General features: G+C 46.9%; 3 protein-coding genes across 19 annotated transcripts in view; 1 reads left to right on the forward strand and 2 right to left on the reverse strand.

Moving 5' to 3' along the window:
* LOC102933342 (zinc finger protein 665-like) overlaps nt 1-1725 on the reverse strand; it is a 33596-nt gene extending 31871 nt beyond the window's left edge. The window contains exons 1-2 of one of the 2 annotated variants that reach the window (XM_043528107.1): nt 1548-1725; nt 242-329 (exon numbers count right to left, since the gene is read on the reverse strand). In XM_043528107.1, coding sequence (XP_043384042.1) covers nt 242-265 — 24 coding nt within the window. In that variant the 5' untranslated portion in view covers nt 266-329; nt 1548-1725. Of the gene's footprint in view, nt 1-241; nt 425-1236; nt 1499-1547 lie in introns of those variants that run through there. The other variant, XM_043528106.1, reaches the window with a different exon arrangement.
* LOC114022341 (zinc finger protein OZF) overlaps nt 1-17990 on the forward strand; it is a 793526-nt gene that overhangs the window by 314914 nt on the left and 460622 nt on the right. The gene's annotated exons all lie outside the window — the stretch shown is intronic.
* LOC119567587 (zinc finger protein OZF-like) overlaps nt 1-17990 on the reverse strand; it is a 52438-nt gene that overhangs the window by 21503 nt on the left and 12945 nt on the right. For 4 of the 11 annotated variants that reach the window (XM_043528114.1, XM_043528112.1, XM_043528113.1 and 1 more), the window contains one exon: nt 15455-17894. The exons of 2 other annotated variants lie outside the window; for them this stretch is intronic. In XM_043528114.1, the coding sequence (XP_043384049.1) occupies nt 16282-17894 (1613 nt within the window). In that variant the 3' untranslated portion in view covers nt 15455-16281. Of the gene's footprint in view, nt 1-15454; nt 17895-17990 lie in introns of those variants that run through there. 5 more of the 11 variants (XM_043528117.1, XM_043528116.1, XM_043528119.1 and 2 more) reach the window with 5 other exon arrangements.

A 17990-nucleotide genomic window follows, 5' to 3' on the forward strand; every position in this document is an offset into this window, starting at 1 on the left:
AGGAATCCCGACAGCTTCCCTTCGTATTTCACAGCAGCCCCGGGCAAGTGGGGTCAGGCTCCAGCACTGGGAGCCTGGAAAAGGTTCCTAGCCCTGCCAAGGTGGTTATATCCTGCCTGAGAAATGGGGGAATGTCCCCTTCCTCTTTCCCTGCCACAATGGGCCTATTTAGTAAATCAGTAGGTTTATCAAACCCTGTCTCCTCCCTCCCCCGCCCACCAGCTCTCTGAAAATCCCCTACCTGAGCTGGCTCCAACACAGCCATTTCCCTTCTCTGTCCCCTGGAAGACTGGCCGATCTTTAGTGAAACGTGAACCTCATTCCTCAGACTGTCGGGGCGAGAGGGAGGTTACAAAAGGGGGTTCTGTCCATGTCACACCCCGATTCCCCCCAGACTCTTCAGACCCTCCTAGTAACAGCATCTCTGAGCCAAATGCTAAAAAAAGGGAAGAACCAAAAGGGGCACTTTGGGAGATTTCCCCCCATTGCAGTGTAAATCCCTCTCCCTTAGCAATAGCTGGAGCCCTCTGGTGGCATCACCTGAAGGTTGAGCTGCCCTGGACTCCCCCGGCAGCCCCCAGGGACAGGCAGGAAGAGGCTGATCCCATTGGCCCATCCGCGCACCCCCCTACCGGAGCCAGCAGTGACTCCGGTCTGACTCTGGTGTGGCTGAGATCTGAACCCTACAGGGAAATCAGACCAGGGCCCTGGGCAGCCCCCACCATTCAGGGCACACAGACCCCACCACCACAGGGGTGTCTGACAATAACAGACTGAGAGCCGGGTGGGTGGGTGTGGGGGCGGGGTAGGGGGGCTGGGTTTTTTCCTTGTAGCTTCTGCGCCCTGAGGGGTTAGTCCCCTGATCGCTCCCAAAGCTGGTTTGACCAGTTCCAGGAGAAGAGCTTCTCTCCGCCCCTCCCACCTCGTGTCCCACGGGGCAGAGAAGCTGCCTTGGCATCTCCCCCCCGTCCTCCGCTAGCCTCCCCACATCCCCCCCTTTCCCTCGCAGTGCCCCCCACTCACATCTTCCCCAATTCCAGCCATCAGCCCCACAATCTCCCTGCATCGCCCCATCTTCCCTTCAGTGCATCCCTGCCCCCATCCCAGCCTGCCCCCTGCATCCCCAGCACCCGCCTCCGGCCCCCACCCCCTTGCACCTCTTTTTTCTCCTCTCCCTGTAGCCCAGATGTGACGGTGGGGGGCTCGCTCCAAGGGGGGGATGGGAGGGTCTCTCACCTTCCCTCCGATCGGGGCCCCCCGGGGCAGGGGCCGGGCCGGGAAGGGGCCCTGGCCGGGCTGGGGGCTCTGCCCTGGGAGAGGCTCCCGGGGAGCAGCGGGCAGGGCCCGGCTGGAGGTTCCCCTCTCCCGGCTGCAGCCCGGGCTCCGGGCTCCCAGCACCAGCCGCCGGGGCTCGGGGATCTCGCCGGGAGCCTGGGAGCCGGAGTCCCCGCAGCGGCCGCGAGTCACTTCCTGCGGCCGGGGGAATGAGGGACTTCAGCGATCGCTCCCACCCAGCTCCTCCTGGGTCCTAGCGATAAACTACATACCTGCGCTTGGCCTCTCTCTGTCTGGCATCTGTTCGACTCACAGGCTCTAAGGTCAGACGGGGCCCATCATGAGCATCTAGCTCAGGGGTTCTCACGACCAAATTTGGTGGCCTCACAGTGTGGCCAGCAACTTTCGCTGGTGGCCGCTCTGACACTTCCTCCTATAATCCTAATTAACTTTACCAGAAACCAATAAATAGGCACAGAGGTAAGGGGGGCGGGGGGAACACTCCTGGTATTGTGGGGAACTTTATTGGCTTATACACCTCCCCAGTGGAATCAAATAGCAGAAGGATCTGAGTCCTGGCTCCCACTCCCTTTACCCGAGGCCTGCCTGACCTCGAGGACTCCCCTTCCACGCTAGTCCCTGAAACGCCAACAAGGCTGGGCCCAGGATTCCTGAGGGACCTTCACCCCCAATCTTGTTGCGATCACTCAGACCAGAGGCTAGGGTGTCGTATCCCCAGTCTGGGGTGCTCTCTTCACTCCAGACACTTACCTGATTGTATAGAGTTCAGAACAAATACAATTTATTAAATAGTGGGTAATAAAAATTAAGGAAAAAATGGGAAAGGAAAACATGATGTCATCCCACACTGCCCAGGGTCCCCCCTCGCCCTCCCCAGCTGCTCACTGCACCCAGCTCCACACTGCTCCAGCTTCCCTCTGCCTCAGCGCTGCTGCTGCTCTCCTTCCAGAAGCAGTGAAAGGCAAAAAGGCATCCTTTCAAAAGTGGAAGATAAATCCTAATGAGGAAAATAGAAGAGAGCATAAACTCTGGCAAATGAAGTGTAAAAATATAATGAGAAAGACCAAAAAAAAAAAAAAAATTGAAGAACAGCTATCCAAAGACTCCAAAAGTAATAAACATATCAGAAGCAGAAAGCCTGCTAAATAACCAGTGGGGCCACTGGACTATCGAGATGCTAAAGGAGCACTCAAAGATGACAAGTCCATTGTGGCAAAACTAAATGAATTCTTTGCATCGGTCTTCGTGGTTGAGGAGGTGAGGGAGATTCCCAGTCCATTCTTTTTGGGTGACAGATCATAGAATCATAGAATATCAGGGTTGGAAGGGACCTCAGGAGAGCATCTAGTCCAACCCCCTGCTCAAAGCAGGACCAATCCCCAATTTTTGCCCCAAATCCCTAAGTGGCCCCTCAAGGATTGAACTCAGAACCCTGGGTTTAGCAGGCCAATGCTCAAACCACTGAGCTATCCCTCCCCCAGATAGAACTGAGGAACTATCCCAAATTGAGGTGTCATTAGAGGAGATTTTGGAACAAATTGATCAACTAAACAGTAATAAGTCACCAGGACCTGATGGTATTCACCCAAGAGTTCTGAAGGAACTCAAATGTGAAGTTGGAGGACTACTAACTGTCATCTGTAACCTATCATTTAAATCAGCTTCTGTACCAAATGACTGGAGGATAGCTAATGAGATGCCAATTTTTAAAAAGGGCTCCAGAGGTAACCCTGGCAACTACAGATCAGTAAGCCTCACTTCAGTTCTGGGCAAACTGGTTGAAACTATCGTAAAGAACAAAATTTTCAGACACATAGATTAACATAATTTGTTGGGAAATAGTCAACATGGTTTTTGTATAGGAAATCATGCCTCACCAAACTACTAGAATTCTTTGTGGGGGTCAACAAGCATGCGGACAAAGGAGATCCAGTGGATATAGCATATTTAGATTTTCAGAAAGCCTTTGACAAGGTCCCTCACTAAAGGCTCTTAAGCAAAATAAGGAGTCATGGGATAAGAGGGAATGTTCTCTCATGGATTGGTAACTGGTTAAAAGATAGGAAACAAAGGGTAGGTATAAATAGTCAGTTTTCAGAATGGAGAGAGGTAAATAGTGGTGTTCCCTAGGGATTTGTTCTGGGACCAGTCCTATTTAACATATTCATAAACGATCTGGAAATAGGGGTAAACAGTGAGGTGGCAAAATTTGCCTATGTTACAAAACTACTCAAGATAGTTCAGTCCCAGGCAGACTGCGAAGAGCTACAAAAGGATCTCACAAAACTGGGTGACTGGGCAACAAAATGGCAGATGAAATTTAATGTTGATAAATGCAAAGTAATGAACATTGGAAAACATAATCCTAACCGTACATATACAATGATGGGGTCTAAATTAGCTGTTACCACTCAAGAAAGAGATCTGGGAGTCATTGTGGAGAGTTCTCTGAAAACATCCACTCAGTGTGCTGCGGCAGTGAAAAAAGCCAACAGAATGTTGGGAATCATCAAGAAAGGGATAGATAAAATACCATATTGCCACTTTATAAACCCATGGTACGCCCACACCTTGAATACTGAGTGCAGATGTGGTCGTCCCATCTCAAAAAAGATATATTGGAATTGGAAAAGGTTCAGAAAAGGGCAACAAAAACCATTAGGGGTATGGAACGGTTTTGTATGAGGAGAGATTAATAAGACTGGGACTTTTCAGCTTGGAAAAGAGGCGACTAAGGGGAGATATGATGGAGGTCTATAAAATCATGAGTGGTGTAGAGAAAGTAAATAAGGAAGTGTTATTTACTCCTTCTCATAATACAAAAACATGAGGCCACCAAATGAAATTAATAGGTAGCAGGTTTAAAACAAACACAAGAAAGTATTTTTGCACGCAACACACTGTCAACCTCTGGAATTCCTTACCAGAGGGTATTGTGAAGGTCAATACTATAATGGGATTCAAAAGGGAGCTAGATAGATTCATGGAGGATAGGTCCATCAATGGCTATTAGCCAGGATGGGCAGGAATGGTGTCCCTAGCCTGTGTTTGCCAGAAACTGGGATTGGGTGACAGGGCATGGATCACTTGATGATAACCTGTCTGTTCATTCCCTTTGGGACACCTGTCATTGGCCACTGTCAGAGAACAGGATACTGGGCTTGTTGGACCTTTGGTCTGACCCAGTATGGCCGTTCTTACATTCTTATGAATTATAAATTTCTTTGTTTCTTTGTTTACCCCCTTCTTCCCGTTGGTAATGGATAGCCAGATAAGAGTTTTCTAACACCAACGTAGGTCCTTTGTCGTCTCTGAGGAGTTTGAGTGGGACAATCCCCAGAACTATGACATATTTCAGTAACAAAAAGCATTGCCATATGTCTGGGTTTTTCTGGACAGATCCTCTCCTTTGAGCCTGCTGAGCGGGGTTTTCCCATAACAGCAAATGTCCAGGGGGATGGGGGGAGGGGGGTGGTCTTGCAGAGCAGAAGCACTGCAGCTCAGAAACAGCCCTGATTTGTCAGCTTCCCGATTAGTCCATTCACTTGTATCCACAGCTAATTCGTCTATTCTCCTGCATCTGCAGCTGATTGATTGCTACAGGATCCCCCCCCAGCCAGGCCCAGGCTCCCAACCCAGGGGAGGGGTCTGCAGGTCGGCGCTGACTGAAAGCTGTTGCCAGCCCCCTTTCACTAAGACAGCAGCCAACAGTGCCTTCACCTCATGAGTACCCCCACCTCACCCCCTCCAGCACCCCTAACTCAACACCCCCCTTCCACTAGCTCCCACCCCCAATCAGTGTCCTCTTTTGGGACACCTGGAAGATGGTCACCCTAGAAACAAACATACATTAAAATCTCACCATTCTACATGCACTGGTGTTACATGCATTTCAATGGCACAATATTCAGCAGATCTTGAGTTTTCCAATGATCCCTCACCAGGCACACTTTGTACACAACATATCCAAACCCTACGCAGTGGTGAACATGGGGAGCAGGGGTTAGTCACAAGAGGGATGCAGTGATGGGCAAGTGGGGCAAAGAAACTCTCTGTCATGCTAACACAGGACACGGCGGGACATGGGGAGGGTGTGACCAGCTGGGCTGTCAGGTTCCTCATCTCCGTCTGGCCTCAGTGATGGGGATCGGCCTGGCTTCAAACTGCCCAGGTCTCCTAACATCCCCGGCTCCCTTCTTGCCTGTGCCCAACCTCAGCATCTTAGCAATAGGGAGATGCTGCCCGCTCCTCCCATCATTTCTCTTGGGCCTTTAGATTTCAGGTCCAGCTTCACATGACACAGGTCAAGTCTAGTTGCTTAGACTAGTCTAGTTACTGCATGGATCAGGCAGTAACTTCATTTCCATTTCAGTCTCTGCCTCTCGGAGTGTGGATCTAGTTTGCACCATCAGTGTTCCTGCTGAGAGATACTGATCACTTTCTTTGTACAAACCACACAAAAGAATCTCGTGACAAAGAATTAGATAAAGCTTGAAATAAAATAAAATCTAAAAAAGGACTATTCTGTCAAATGATCATGTGTCTCGTGAAGCCCTCAATAAATCTGAGCTACATCCTGTCAAACTAAATTAATATCAAAGTATGTGACCTAACAGCCTTCACGAAAAGAGAAAAACCCACAGTCCAGGGTGGGCTATAAAAACCTTTCACATTCGTAAAGAGAAATCTCAGAGAATCCTTCAAGACTCAAAATATCAGGAAAATAAACACCCATTTTCTTCTGAAGTGGCCAAACCGGTTTCATTTCTCACTTCATTATTCGGTTGTATTAGTTGCAAAAGTTTTAGCATCATTATAATAAAAGAAGAAGAAAGAGAAACTTTCCCATCTACAAATGATCTGTACTAAGCCTAGATAAAGCCGGGAAGCAATTTTACCAATAGGTGGAAACAGGGCTCTGAGATCTGAAAGGTCAAACTGTGCTTTGAGGTTCATTGGGATTTCCCCACCCACTCCGAGGTCTATGACACTTTCTTCTCCAGCCCTCCGGAGTCTGACTTAGGATCCTAGACATCAAAACTGTGATTCTTTAGCATGGAGAACCAGGGACCCAGTGGTAAGTTACATCTTGGGAGGTGGAGCGGTAGAACAGGGATGGGATAAATCTCTCCATCGCTTGGACAGATGTTACAGTGTCAAGAGTGGAGGATGACAGTGAGGGGGGAACGAGGGAATCCCGCAGACTCATTGCATTGACCTGAAATAGCACAGAAGCGCAAACACCACATTCTACTGTCCCTGCTCCCCATTTATTTAGCATCTAGTTAATGCTGGCCCATAAAGGGAAAAATGTACAAACAGTAAATGCTTTTCAGCATGGCCTGGAAAAACGTGAAACTATCTGAGAACGAGACAATCCGGGCCCAAAGGGGGAAGTCAGGGACTCGCAATCACTGTGCTAATGAGAGAGGGTCAGAACACATAAGTAAGGCTACAATTTTGCTATGGAGCTCACAGAAGTCATGGAATCTGTGACTTCCAGAGACCTCGGTGGCTTCAAACCATGGCAGGAAGGAGGTGCAGGGTCCCCCTGCCAACTGTTGCAGCCAAGAGCTGCCCACCAGAGCGCTGAGCTGTTGCATGCCATAGGGGTCCTGCAGTTCCTAGCTGTCATGAGTGGTGTTGGGGGCCTCTGAGGCTCTCAGCCATGGGGCCTCTGCAGCTCTCTACCAGACCCTCACAGCTGCCCAGATACCATGGGACTCCAGAGCCACAGCAGCCATGGGTGCTGGAGCCTTCTCCCTCCCTATTTTGTCATGGATATCATTAGTATATGTCACAGACAGGTCACAGGCTTCTGCAAATTTAGCTTTATTGCCTGTGACCCATCCCTGATTTTATTAAAAACATCCAGGATAATCTCTTAGCCTTACACATAAGATGCTCACGGTGCATTTATACTCAGACACCCAGTGCAGGGTCACAGAGATGCGCCGGCTAAACCCGACCACGATTCCTACCATAGACAGGCGCTCGGAGACTGATGCTGCGGAGGCAGAGGTGGGATCGCCAGGCCTCCCAAAATAGGCCCTGTGGCAATCAGCCCCTCTAAGTGGAGCTGTCTGAATGCAGAGGGGGCAGGGGGAAGGGGGCCGAGGGGGTGAGTGAGGAGAGACAGTACCTCTCTACCCCTGTGCTCTCCCTCACCTCTTATCCCATGATCCCCAAACACTTGATACCCCAGCACCCAGCTTCCCAGCTCCACCAGCCCCAGCCATTCAATCCCCAGCGTCCTCCCCAGAACCTAAAGCCCTGGTCAGTGAACGTTTGATCCCCCAGAGCCCAGCACCCTGGGGGATTCAGGGAGGGGAGGAGGTACCAGCCCCCAGGGACACTCCCCCTGCAAGGAACAGCTCCAGGTAAGTGGGGGAGCCCAGCCCAGGGGCTGGTGGAAGATGGGGGGTGGGGACAGCTGTCTAGAGTGAAGGTGGGGCCTGGCCCAAGTGTCCTTCTCCTCATCGCCATGGCAGGGGGATCCCGGCTGGGAGGGGAAAGGAGAGGGGGGGAACTTCAGCCAGGCAGAGGGAGCAGCTGGAGGAGTTTCTCTCTCTCGCTTCCCCCACCTGTGGCCCATCAGCTCAGTAGCTAGGGCTGCAGTAGGGAGGAGGGGCTGATTGAGGCTTCTCCTCCTCTGCCGGGGGTTTGCTTAGACTAGGCAGAGCCAGAGGGTCACTGACCAGCTGCTGCTCGGCTGCTGCTGAGTCTTCACCCCAGCAATGGGCTTCTGGATCCCTGAGAGCCAAATGCCCCTGATGTGGGCGGGAATGAGGAAAAGGGTTCGTCAACATGGCCAGCCCTAGTCAGGGCCCTGAGAGAATTTCCCGGCTGTGAGACGGGGTCTCTGATGTCCCACACGGTGTTAGCTCCACTTGGAGCATTTTCCACACTGAGAACATCTCAGAGGTTTCTTCCCTGTGCGGATTTGGGGATGCACATGGACATGGACATGCATGTCTGGTGGGCGTTGCTGGCCCAGACATGGTTGAGCAATACCCCTCCTGTGGCCTTATGCAGGTGAGTCATTGAATTGTAACTCCTTTGCTGGACAACGGCTGGTCATATCTATTTAGCACCCACTGGGGTATTGGTTACTTCTCATGTCATTATCTCTGGAGAGCTAGCATCTGGGCGCTTCCCAGATTTACAGCATGTATTGCTGACAAGCATACAACACAATTCTCACAACTTCACCTGCATTCATGGTATATATATTTAGATAGAACAGTGACTTTCAGCAGATCATAGCCTTTCCCCTGATATCTCACATGGCCTGCTTTACATGCAATATCACTAATGATGAATAAATGAGGAATACAGGGGTTACAGGATGCTCCCCCAAGGTATAGAATGTCACAACCACATTTTTCTGTCCCAGTTCCCACCTTTTTTAGCATCTGTTTAATTCTGGCCCATAAAGGAGAAAATGTACAAACACTCAATGCTTTTCAGCAGGGCCTGGAGTAATGTGAGAATATCTGGGAATTAGACAACCGGCCCCAAAGGGGGAACTCAGGGACTAATGCTCACTCTTGTAATGGGGGGTGATCAGAATAGTTAAGGTGTTGCAGGTTGGTTTGTCACGCTGTCTGGCGCAGCTCACAACTGTGAGTGCTGATCTCCGGGCAGACTGGCAGAAAACCAGGCAGACAACCCAAGCTGGTTTGTTCTGTAATTAGATTTCACCAAGCCAGTGATAAATGTGAACTCCTGGATCATTATCCCAGCCTTACCCTAGACTCACAGACAGTCCCCTTAGACTCTCCAGTCTGTCTTGCCAGCCAGCCAAACTGGACTTTGTGATGAAAGGTCACTTACACCAAAAATCACATCCCAACATGTCACTCCCAGTCCCAAGAGACCAGTCACTTACCCCAGAGCAATTGGTATCCTAGATCTTATACGAAAGACAATGCAGGTAGCCAATTCTATAGTAAATTAACTAAAGGTTCATTAGCTAAGAAAAGGAAGTGAGAGTTATGGAGAGGTTAGAGCAGGTTAAATATAGGCACAGTTGAATCACAGTGTGTAATTCCAAAGGGTGGCAGTGATGTAATAAACTGCCAGTTTCCCAAAAGTCTTTTCAGGGTATCCAGATTGTTCCTAGGGATCTCCACTTTGTATCAGGTAAATATCCCTGTAAGAGTGCAGACAGCTCGGAGATGAACAAGCTTTCTCTGAATCCATACTTACGGCTTCCTCTCACAGAAAACAGGCTGACAGGGTCACTACCCACGTGAGCTTTTCCTTTGATAATGGAGAGTAAGGAATGCATTTTGAGTCTTTGATCTCCAATCCTCACGCACAATGCCCACTTGCTTTGAAATAGCACATTTCTGTTAAAGTTCTTCATTTGCATTCCACAAGGCTTCTTCCTCGTTTGATGGGTTATTTAGTTACAGGGTATACAGATTGGAAATGTTCACTACTACATTATAACAGGATATAGATAAGTGAAAACAATGCTAGTAACATTCCATTAATTGTCATGAAGTTTAAACATCAAATACACTCGGGTACATTTAACAATAACTTTGATCTACCCTAATACAGAAATGATACAGCTACTATAAGGTGGGCGAACAACTGATTGGATAACCATTCCCAGAGAGTAAAAAGAAAAGGAGTACTTGTGGCACCTTAGAGACTAACCAATTTATCTGAGCATGAGCTTTCGTGAGCTACAGCTCACTTCATCGGATGCATACTGTGGAAAGTACAGATCTTTTTATACACACAAACCATGAAAAAATGGGTGTTTACCACTACAAAACACCCATTTTTTCATGGTTTGTGTGTATAAAAAGATCTTCTGTACTTTCCACAGTATGCATCCGATGAAGTGAGCTGTAGCTCACGAAAGCTTATACTCAAATAAATTGGTTAGTCTCTAAGGTGCCACAAGTCCTCCTTTTCTTTTTGCGAATACAGACTAACACGGCTGTTACTCTGAAACCTCCCAGAGAGTAGTTATCAATGGTCATGCTGGAAGGGCATAACGAGTGGTGTTCCGCGGGGATCAGTTCTGTGTCCAGTTCTTTTCAATGTCTTCATCAACAATTTAGATCATGGCATAGAGAGTACACTTATAAGGTTTGCGGATGATACGAAGCTGGGTGGGGTTGCAAGACCTTTGGAGGATAGGATGAAAATTCAAAATGATCTGGACAAACTGGAGAAATGGTCTGAGGTAATTAGGATGAAATTCAATAAGGACAAATGCAAAGTACTCCATTTAGGAAGGAACAATCAGACGCACACATACAAAATGGGAAATGACTGCCCAGGAAGGAGTAGTGCGGAAAGGGATCTAGGGGTCATAGTGGACCACAAGTTAAATATGAGTCAACAGTGTAACGCTGTTGCAAAAAAAGCAAACATCCTTCTGGGATGTATTAGTAGGAGTCTTGTAAGCAGGACATGAGAAGTAATTCTTCCACTCTACACTACGCTGATTAGGCCTCAACTGGAGTATTGTGTCCAGTTCTGGTGCCACATTTCAGGAAGGATTTGGAGAAAGTCCAGAGAAGAGCAACAAAAATGATTAAAAGTCCCGAAAACACAACCTCCAAGGGAAGATTGAAAGAACTGGGTTTGTTTAGTCTGGAAAAGAGAAGACTGAGAGGGGACAAGATAACCGTTTTCAAGTACCTAAAAGGTTGCTGTAAGGAGGAGGGCGAAAAATTATTCTCCTTAACCTCTGATGATAGGACAAGAAGCAATGGACTTAAATTTCAGCAAGAGAGGTTTAGGTTGGACATTAGGAAAAAATTCCTATCAGGGTGGTTAGGCACTGGAATAAATTGCCTAGGGAGATTGTGGAATCTCCATCATTGGAGATTTTTAAGAGCAGGTTAGACAAGCACCTGTCAGGGATATTCTGGATGGTGCTGGTCCTGCTATGAGTGCAGGGGACTGGATGTGATGACCTCTCGAGGTCCCTTCCAGTCCTATGATTCTATGAATTGGCCTAGGGTTCTGGCATGAGCTGGCACCTGGTCTGTCAGCGTCACACAGTTTACACCAGAAAAAACTGGTGGACTGTTAAAGAGAAGGGCTAGCTAATCTCAACCACATACCAGAGAACCTTCAGAGGCTGATGCTGCATAGGCAGACATGGGATCTCCAGGCCTCCCACAAAAGGCCCTGTGGGAATCAGCCCCTCTCAGTGGTGCTGGCTGACTGCAGAAGGGCCAGAGAGAAAGGGTGGAGGAGGAGAGTGAGGAGAGGCAGCACCGCTCTACCCCTGTGCTCTCCCTCTCCTCTTATCCCATGATCCCCAAACATTCAATAGTCCCAGCTCCCCAGCCCCATCCATTAAATCCCTGGTGTCGTCCCCATAACCCATCACCCTGGTCCCTCAATATTTCAACCCCCAGAATCCAGCGCCCTGGGGGATTCAGGGAGAGGAATAAACAGCACCCAGGGACACTCCCCCTGCAGGGAACAGTTCCAGGTAAGTGGGGGAGCCCAGACCAGTGGCTGGTGGAAGATGGGGGGTGGAGTGAAGGTGGGGCCTGGCCCAAGTGTCCTTCTCCTCATCGCCATGGCAGGGGGATCCCGGCTGGGAGGGAACGGGTGGCGGCGGGGGGGGGGGAGGAGAAACTTCAGCCAGGCAGAGGGAGCTTCTGAAGGAGTTTCTCTCTCTCCCTTCCCCCACCTGTGGCCCATCAACTCAGCAGCCAGGGCTGCAGCAGGGAGGAGGGGCTGATGGGGGCTCCTCCTCCTCTGCCTGGGGTTTGCTTAGACCAGGCAGAGCCAGAGGGTCACTGACCAGCTGATGCTCAGCTGCTGCTGGATCCACACCCCAGTGATGGGCAGCTGGATCCTTGGGAGCCAAATGCCCCTGATATGTGTGGGAATGAGGAAATGGGTTTGTCATTATGGCCTGGTCAGCGTCCTGAGAGAATTTCCCTGCTGTGGGGAGGAGTCTCTGATGGAGATTTCAATTATCCCCATATTGACTAGGTACAATGTCACCTCAAGACGGGATGCAGAGATCAAGTTTCTTGACACCTTAAATGACTGCTTCTTGGAGCAGCTGGTCCTGGAACCCACCAGAGGAGAGGCAATTCTTGATTTAGTCCTAAGTGGAGCACAAGATCTGGTCCAAGAGGTGAATGTAGCTGGACCACTTGGTAATAGTAACCATTATATAATTAAATTTAATATCCCTGTGGCAGGAAAAATACAACAGCCACCCAACACTGTAGCATTTAATTTCAGAAAGGGTAACGACAAAAAAATGAGGAGATTAGTTAAACAGAAATTAACGGGTACAGTGCCAAAAGTGAAATCTCTGCAAGGTGCACGGAAACTTTTTAAAGACACCATAGTAGAAGCTCAACTTAAATGTATACCCCAAATTAAAAAACATAAAAAGAGAACCAAACAAGAGCCACCGTGGCTAAACAACAAAGTAAAAGAAGCAGTGAGAGGCAAAAAGGCATCCTTTAAAACGTGGAAGTTAAATCCTAGTGAGGAAAATAGAAAGCAACATAAACACTGGCAAATGAAGTGTAAAAATACATGAGGCAGACCAAAAAAGAATTTGAGGAATAGTTACCCAAAGACTCAAAAAGTAATAGCAAAACATTTTTTAAATACATCAGAAACAGAAAGCCTGCTAAACAACCAGTGGGGTCACTGGACAATCGAGGTGCTAAAGAAGCACTCAAGGACGATAAGGACATTGCAGAGAAACTAAATGAATTCTTTGCATCAGTCTTCACGGCTGAGGATGTGAGGGAGATTCCCAAACCTGAGCCATTCTTTTTAGGTGACAGACCTGAGGAACTGTCCCAGATTGAGGTATCATTAGAGGAGATTTTGGAACAAATTGATAAATTAAACAGCAATAAGTCACCAGGACCAGATGGATTCACCCAAGAGTTCTGAAGGAACTCAAATGTGAAATTGCAGAACTACTAACTGTAGTCTGCAACCTATCATTTAAATTAGCTTCTGTACCAGATGACTGGAGGATAGCTAATGTGATGCCAATTTTTAAAAAGGGCTCCAGAGGTGATCCCGGCAATTACAGGCTTGTAAACCTGACTTCAGTACTGGGCAAACTGGTTGAAACTATAATAAAGAACAATATTGTCAGACATATAGAAGAAGAGTCAACATGGTTTTAGGAAACGGAAATCATGCCTCACCAATATACTAGAATTCTTTGAGGGGGTCAACAAGCGTGTGGACAAAAGGGATCCAGTGGATATAGTGTACTTAGATTTTCAGAAAGCCTTTGACAAGGTCCCTCACCAAAGGCTCTTAAGCAAACTAAGCTGCCACGGGATAAGAGGGAAGGTTCTCTCGTGGATTGGTAACTGGTTAAAAGATAGGAAACAAAGAGTAGGTATAAATGGTCAATTTTCGGAATAGAGAGAGGTAAATAGCGGTGTCCCCCAGGGGTCTGTTCTGGGACCAGTCCTAGTCAACATATTCATAAATGATCTGGAAAAAAGGGTAATCAGTGATGGAGCAAAATTTGCAGATGATGCAAAATTACTAAAGATAGTTAAGACCCAGGCAGACTGCGAAGAGCTACAAAAGGATCTCTCAAAACTGGGTGACTGGGCAACAAAATGGCAGATGAAATTTAATGTTGATAAATGCAAAGTAATGCACATTGGAAAACATAATCCCTACTATACATATAAAATGAGGGGGTCTAAATTAGCTGTTACCACTCAAGAAAGAGATCTCACAGTCATTGTGGATAGTTCTCTGAAAACATCCACTCAATGTGCAGCGGCAGTCAAAAAAGCAAACAGAATGCTGGGAATAATTAAGAAAAGGATAGATAATAGGACAGAAAATATCATGTTGCCTCTATATAAATCCATGTTACGCCCACATCTTGAATACTGCAGGCAGATGTGGTCGCCCCGTCTCAAAAAAAGATAGATTGGAATTGGACAAGGTTCAGAAAAGGGCAACAAAAATGATTAGGGGTATGGAACAGCTTCCGTATGAGGAGAGATTAATAAGACTGGGATTTTGCAGCTTGGAAAAGAGATGGCTAAGGGGAAATTTGATTGAGATCTAGAAAATCATGACTGGTGTGGAGAAAACAGATAAGGAAGTGTTGTTTACTACTTCTCATAACACAAGAACTAGGGGTCACCAAATAAAATAATAGGCAGCAGGTTTAAAACAAATAAAAGGAAGTATTTCTTCACATGATGCACAGTCAACCTGTGGAACTCCTTGCCAGAGGATGTTTTGAATGACAAGACTATAACAAGGTTCAAATAAGAACTAGATAAATTCATGGAGGATATTTCCATCAATGGCTATTAGCCAGGACGGGCAGGGATGGTGTCTGTAGCCTCTGTTTCTCAGAAGCTGGGAATGAGCGACAGGGGATGGATCACTTGACGATTACCTGTTCCGTTCATTCCCTCTGGGGCACCTGGCACTGGCCACTGTTGGCAGACAGGATACTGGGCTAGATGGACCTTTGGTCTGACCCACTATGGCCATTCTTATGTTGTTATGATGTCCAACATGGAGTTAGCTCCACTTGCAGCATTTTCCAAAGTGAGAACATCTAAGACGTTACTTCCCTGGGCAAATTTCCTGATGCTTGATACCACTGGAGCAGCAAATGAAGCTTCCACCACATTCAAGGTCTCTCTGTTGTGTGGATCACTGATCTTTGAGCTGGGCCTACTGTGTGGATCACTGATGTGTGAGCTTGTATTGAATCTTTTGCTGCAGTCAGCCTGTTCCTAGGGTCTCTCAAACCTTTGTGGATTCTCTGATGTTTAATGAGGTGCGGTCACTGAATGAAACCTTCCCCACAGGTAAGGCATTTGTGAAGTTGTGACCAGGGTCCCGGGAGGTGAGGGGCACACTGAGATTGCTCAATTAGGACAAATTGCAAAGAATGGGCTGACAATCCTCAAAACTGGTGGCTACTCCAATACTTAGATTCACCAAGCCACCAAAAAACAGCTTCTGCAATACCTTATTGGCTACACAGAGGCCAAAGCACAGTTCTCTTGAAGCAAGCCAACCTTCGGCTTCCTCCCAGACAGCGCAGTTAAACATGACGGGGATTACTGAGAATCTTCTTCATCATATAAAACTTTCTACCAATCCCAAAGGATCAGATACATTACCCAGCAAGTTAATGAATTATTTAGTTCTGACTGAAATAAACACTTACAGCCGGTTCTTATTAACTAAACTAAGATTTCTTACAACAAGAAAAGAGAGTGTATGGGTTAAAAGATCATGCAGAGATGAATAGAGTCTTTAGGTCAGTTTCACTGTAGAGATGGTGTATTAGAATTGCAAAGAGTCTGTTTCAGAATCATTTAATCAGGTATAGTCCAATGTCCAAATGTTCGACATCAGGGCGGTCCAGCTGGGACTGGAGATCTCCGTCTTATAACTCAAACTCAGCCCAAATAAAGCTTAAGCACAACTGAGATAAAAGGATCATGTCCCAGATCATATCCCATATTCAGATTTTTGCAGCCTTTTGACAGCACACAGCCCTTGGGTGAACAATAGGATTTTGAAGTTACCTTCTCTTACCTAAATCTCAGTGAAAATTAATTACATGGATTAACATAAGGTAATTATTCATAAAGCAATTCATAGACAATTTTACCACAAACTTTACAGAGACATATAGACAATGATATTATTACACCCAAGATTTATCTATATGTTAATATTTCCTATTCATCTCAGATTTAACAAAATACAGTCGTAGACAGAAAACTTTTGGTGACTTTGTTACAGTATATTCTAACAAGACGCAAATAAACATAGACTACTACAATTACTATCTTCTCCCAGTTCTTTAACCATACAAGTTTACATTTCTAAGCTCTAGCTTATCTAATGTGGAATGGCCCTAATTACCATTTACACACATTTCTAACACAGCGCTAAAAGTAGAATCTCGGTCAATTATTCTGCAAGTTAACACTTTCAGACCATGTGTCACCGAAGTTTAGATCCTGTGTGGATTCTCCCATGTTTAATGAGGTGTGATCTCTGTTTGAAACCTTTCCCACAGTCCAAGCATTTATGTGGTCTCTCTCCTGTGTGGATTCTCTGATGTAAAACAAAGGCTGATCTGTTTGTGAAACTTTTCCCACAGTCCAAGCACTTATGGGGTTTTTCTCCTGTGTGGATCCTCTGATGTATTATAAGATGTGATCGCTGTGTGAAACTTGTTCCACATTCTAAGCATTTGTGGCATCTCTCTCCTGTGTGGATTGCCTGATGTTTAACTAGGTCTGATTTCCGTAGGAAACTTTTCCCACACTCTAAGCACTTATGGGATCTCTGTCCTGTGTGGAATGCCTGATGTTTAACAAGGTCTGACCTCCATATGAAACTTTTTCCACAGTCTAAGCACTTATGGGGTCTCTCTCCCGTGTGGACTGCCTGATGTTTAACAAGATCCGACTTCTGTATGAAACGTTTCCCACAGTCTAAGCACTTATGGGGTCTCTCTCCTGTGTGGATTGCCTGATGTTTAACAAGGTCTGACCTCTGTATGAAACTTTTCCCACAGTCTAAGCACTTATGGGGTCTCTCTCCTGTGTGGATTGCCTGATGTTTAACAAGGTCTGACCTCTGTATGAAACTCTTCCCACAGTCTAAGCACTTATGGGGTCTCTCTCCTGTGTGGATTGCCTGATGTTTAGCAAGGTCTGACCTCCGTATGAAACATTTTCCACAGTCTAAGCACTTGTGCGGTCTCTCTCCTGTATAAATCGCCTGATGTTTAACAAGGTCTGACCTACGTATGAAACTTTTCCCACAGTCTAAGCACTCATGGGATCTCTCTCCTGTGTGGATTACCTGATGTTTAACAAGGTCTGACCTCCATATGAAACTTTTCCCACAGTCTAAGCACTTATGGGGTTTCTCTCCTGTGTGGATTGCCTGATGTTTAAGAAGGGCTGATCTGTTTCTGAAACTTTTCTGACAGTCCAAGCACTTACGGGATCTCTCTCTTGTGTGGACTGCCTGATGTTTAAGAAGGCCTGACCTCTGTATGAAGCTTCTTCCACACTCTAAGCACTTATGGACTCTGTCTCCTGTGTGGATTGCCTGATGTGTAATCAGTGCTGACTTCCAATTTAAACAGTTCCTGCACTCAGGGCATTGATAGGGTTTCTCTTCCATGTGGCTTCTCCCATGGTTATTAAGGTCTGAGTGGTTATTGAAGCTTTCCCCATGGTCAAAGCATTGAAGGGATTTCTCTCCAGTATGGATTTTCTGATTTGTATCAAACTGTGATATCAGAATGAATCCTTTTCCACATCTGGGGCAGTGGCAGGGTTTCTCTTTCTTGGGATTTGTCTGCTGGGCTGTGGGATCCTTGTCTCCTCCCCCACAGTTAATAGATTCATCCACTTTCTCCCTTGGGTGGTTTCCCAGCAGCCTCTCTGACCTCTGCCAATTTCCACAGGCTTCTCCCTGTTCCACGCACTGGGAAAAACTCCCTTCAGCTCTTCCCACAAAGGTCCCCTGTGGTTCCACTTCCTCAGGAACTTTCTGATCTTGATTCCCTTCATCCTTCTCACTCACTCTCTCATCACCTGATGGGAGAAAGACAATCTAGACAGGAGTCATTGTGCTGGGGAGAAAGAGGAATAGCACTGAGGGAAAACCAAACACAAAGAGTGAGTAATTGG

Source organism: Chelonia mydas, chromosome 14 (assembly GCF_015237465.2).
Source record: "Chelonia mydas isolate rCheMyd1 chromosome 14, rCheMyd1.pri.v2, whole genome shotgun sequence".
Lineage (NCBI taxonomy): Eukaryota > Metazoa > Chordata > Testudines > Cheloniidae > Chelonia > Chelonia mydas.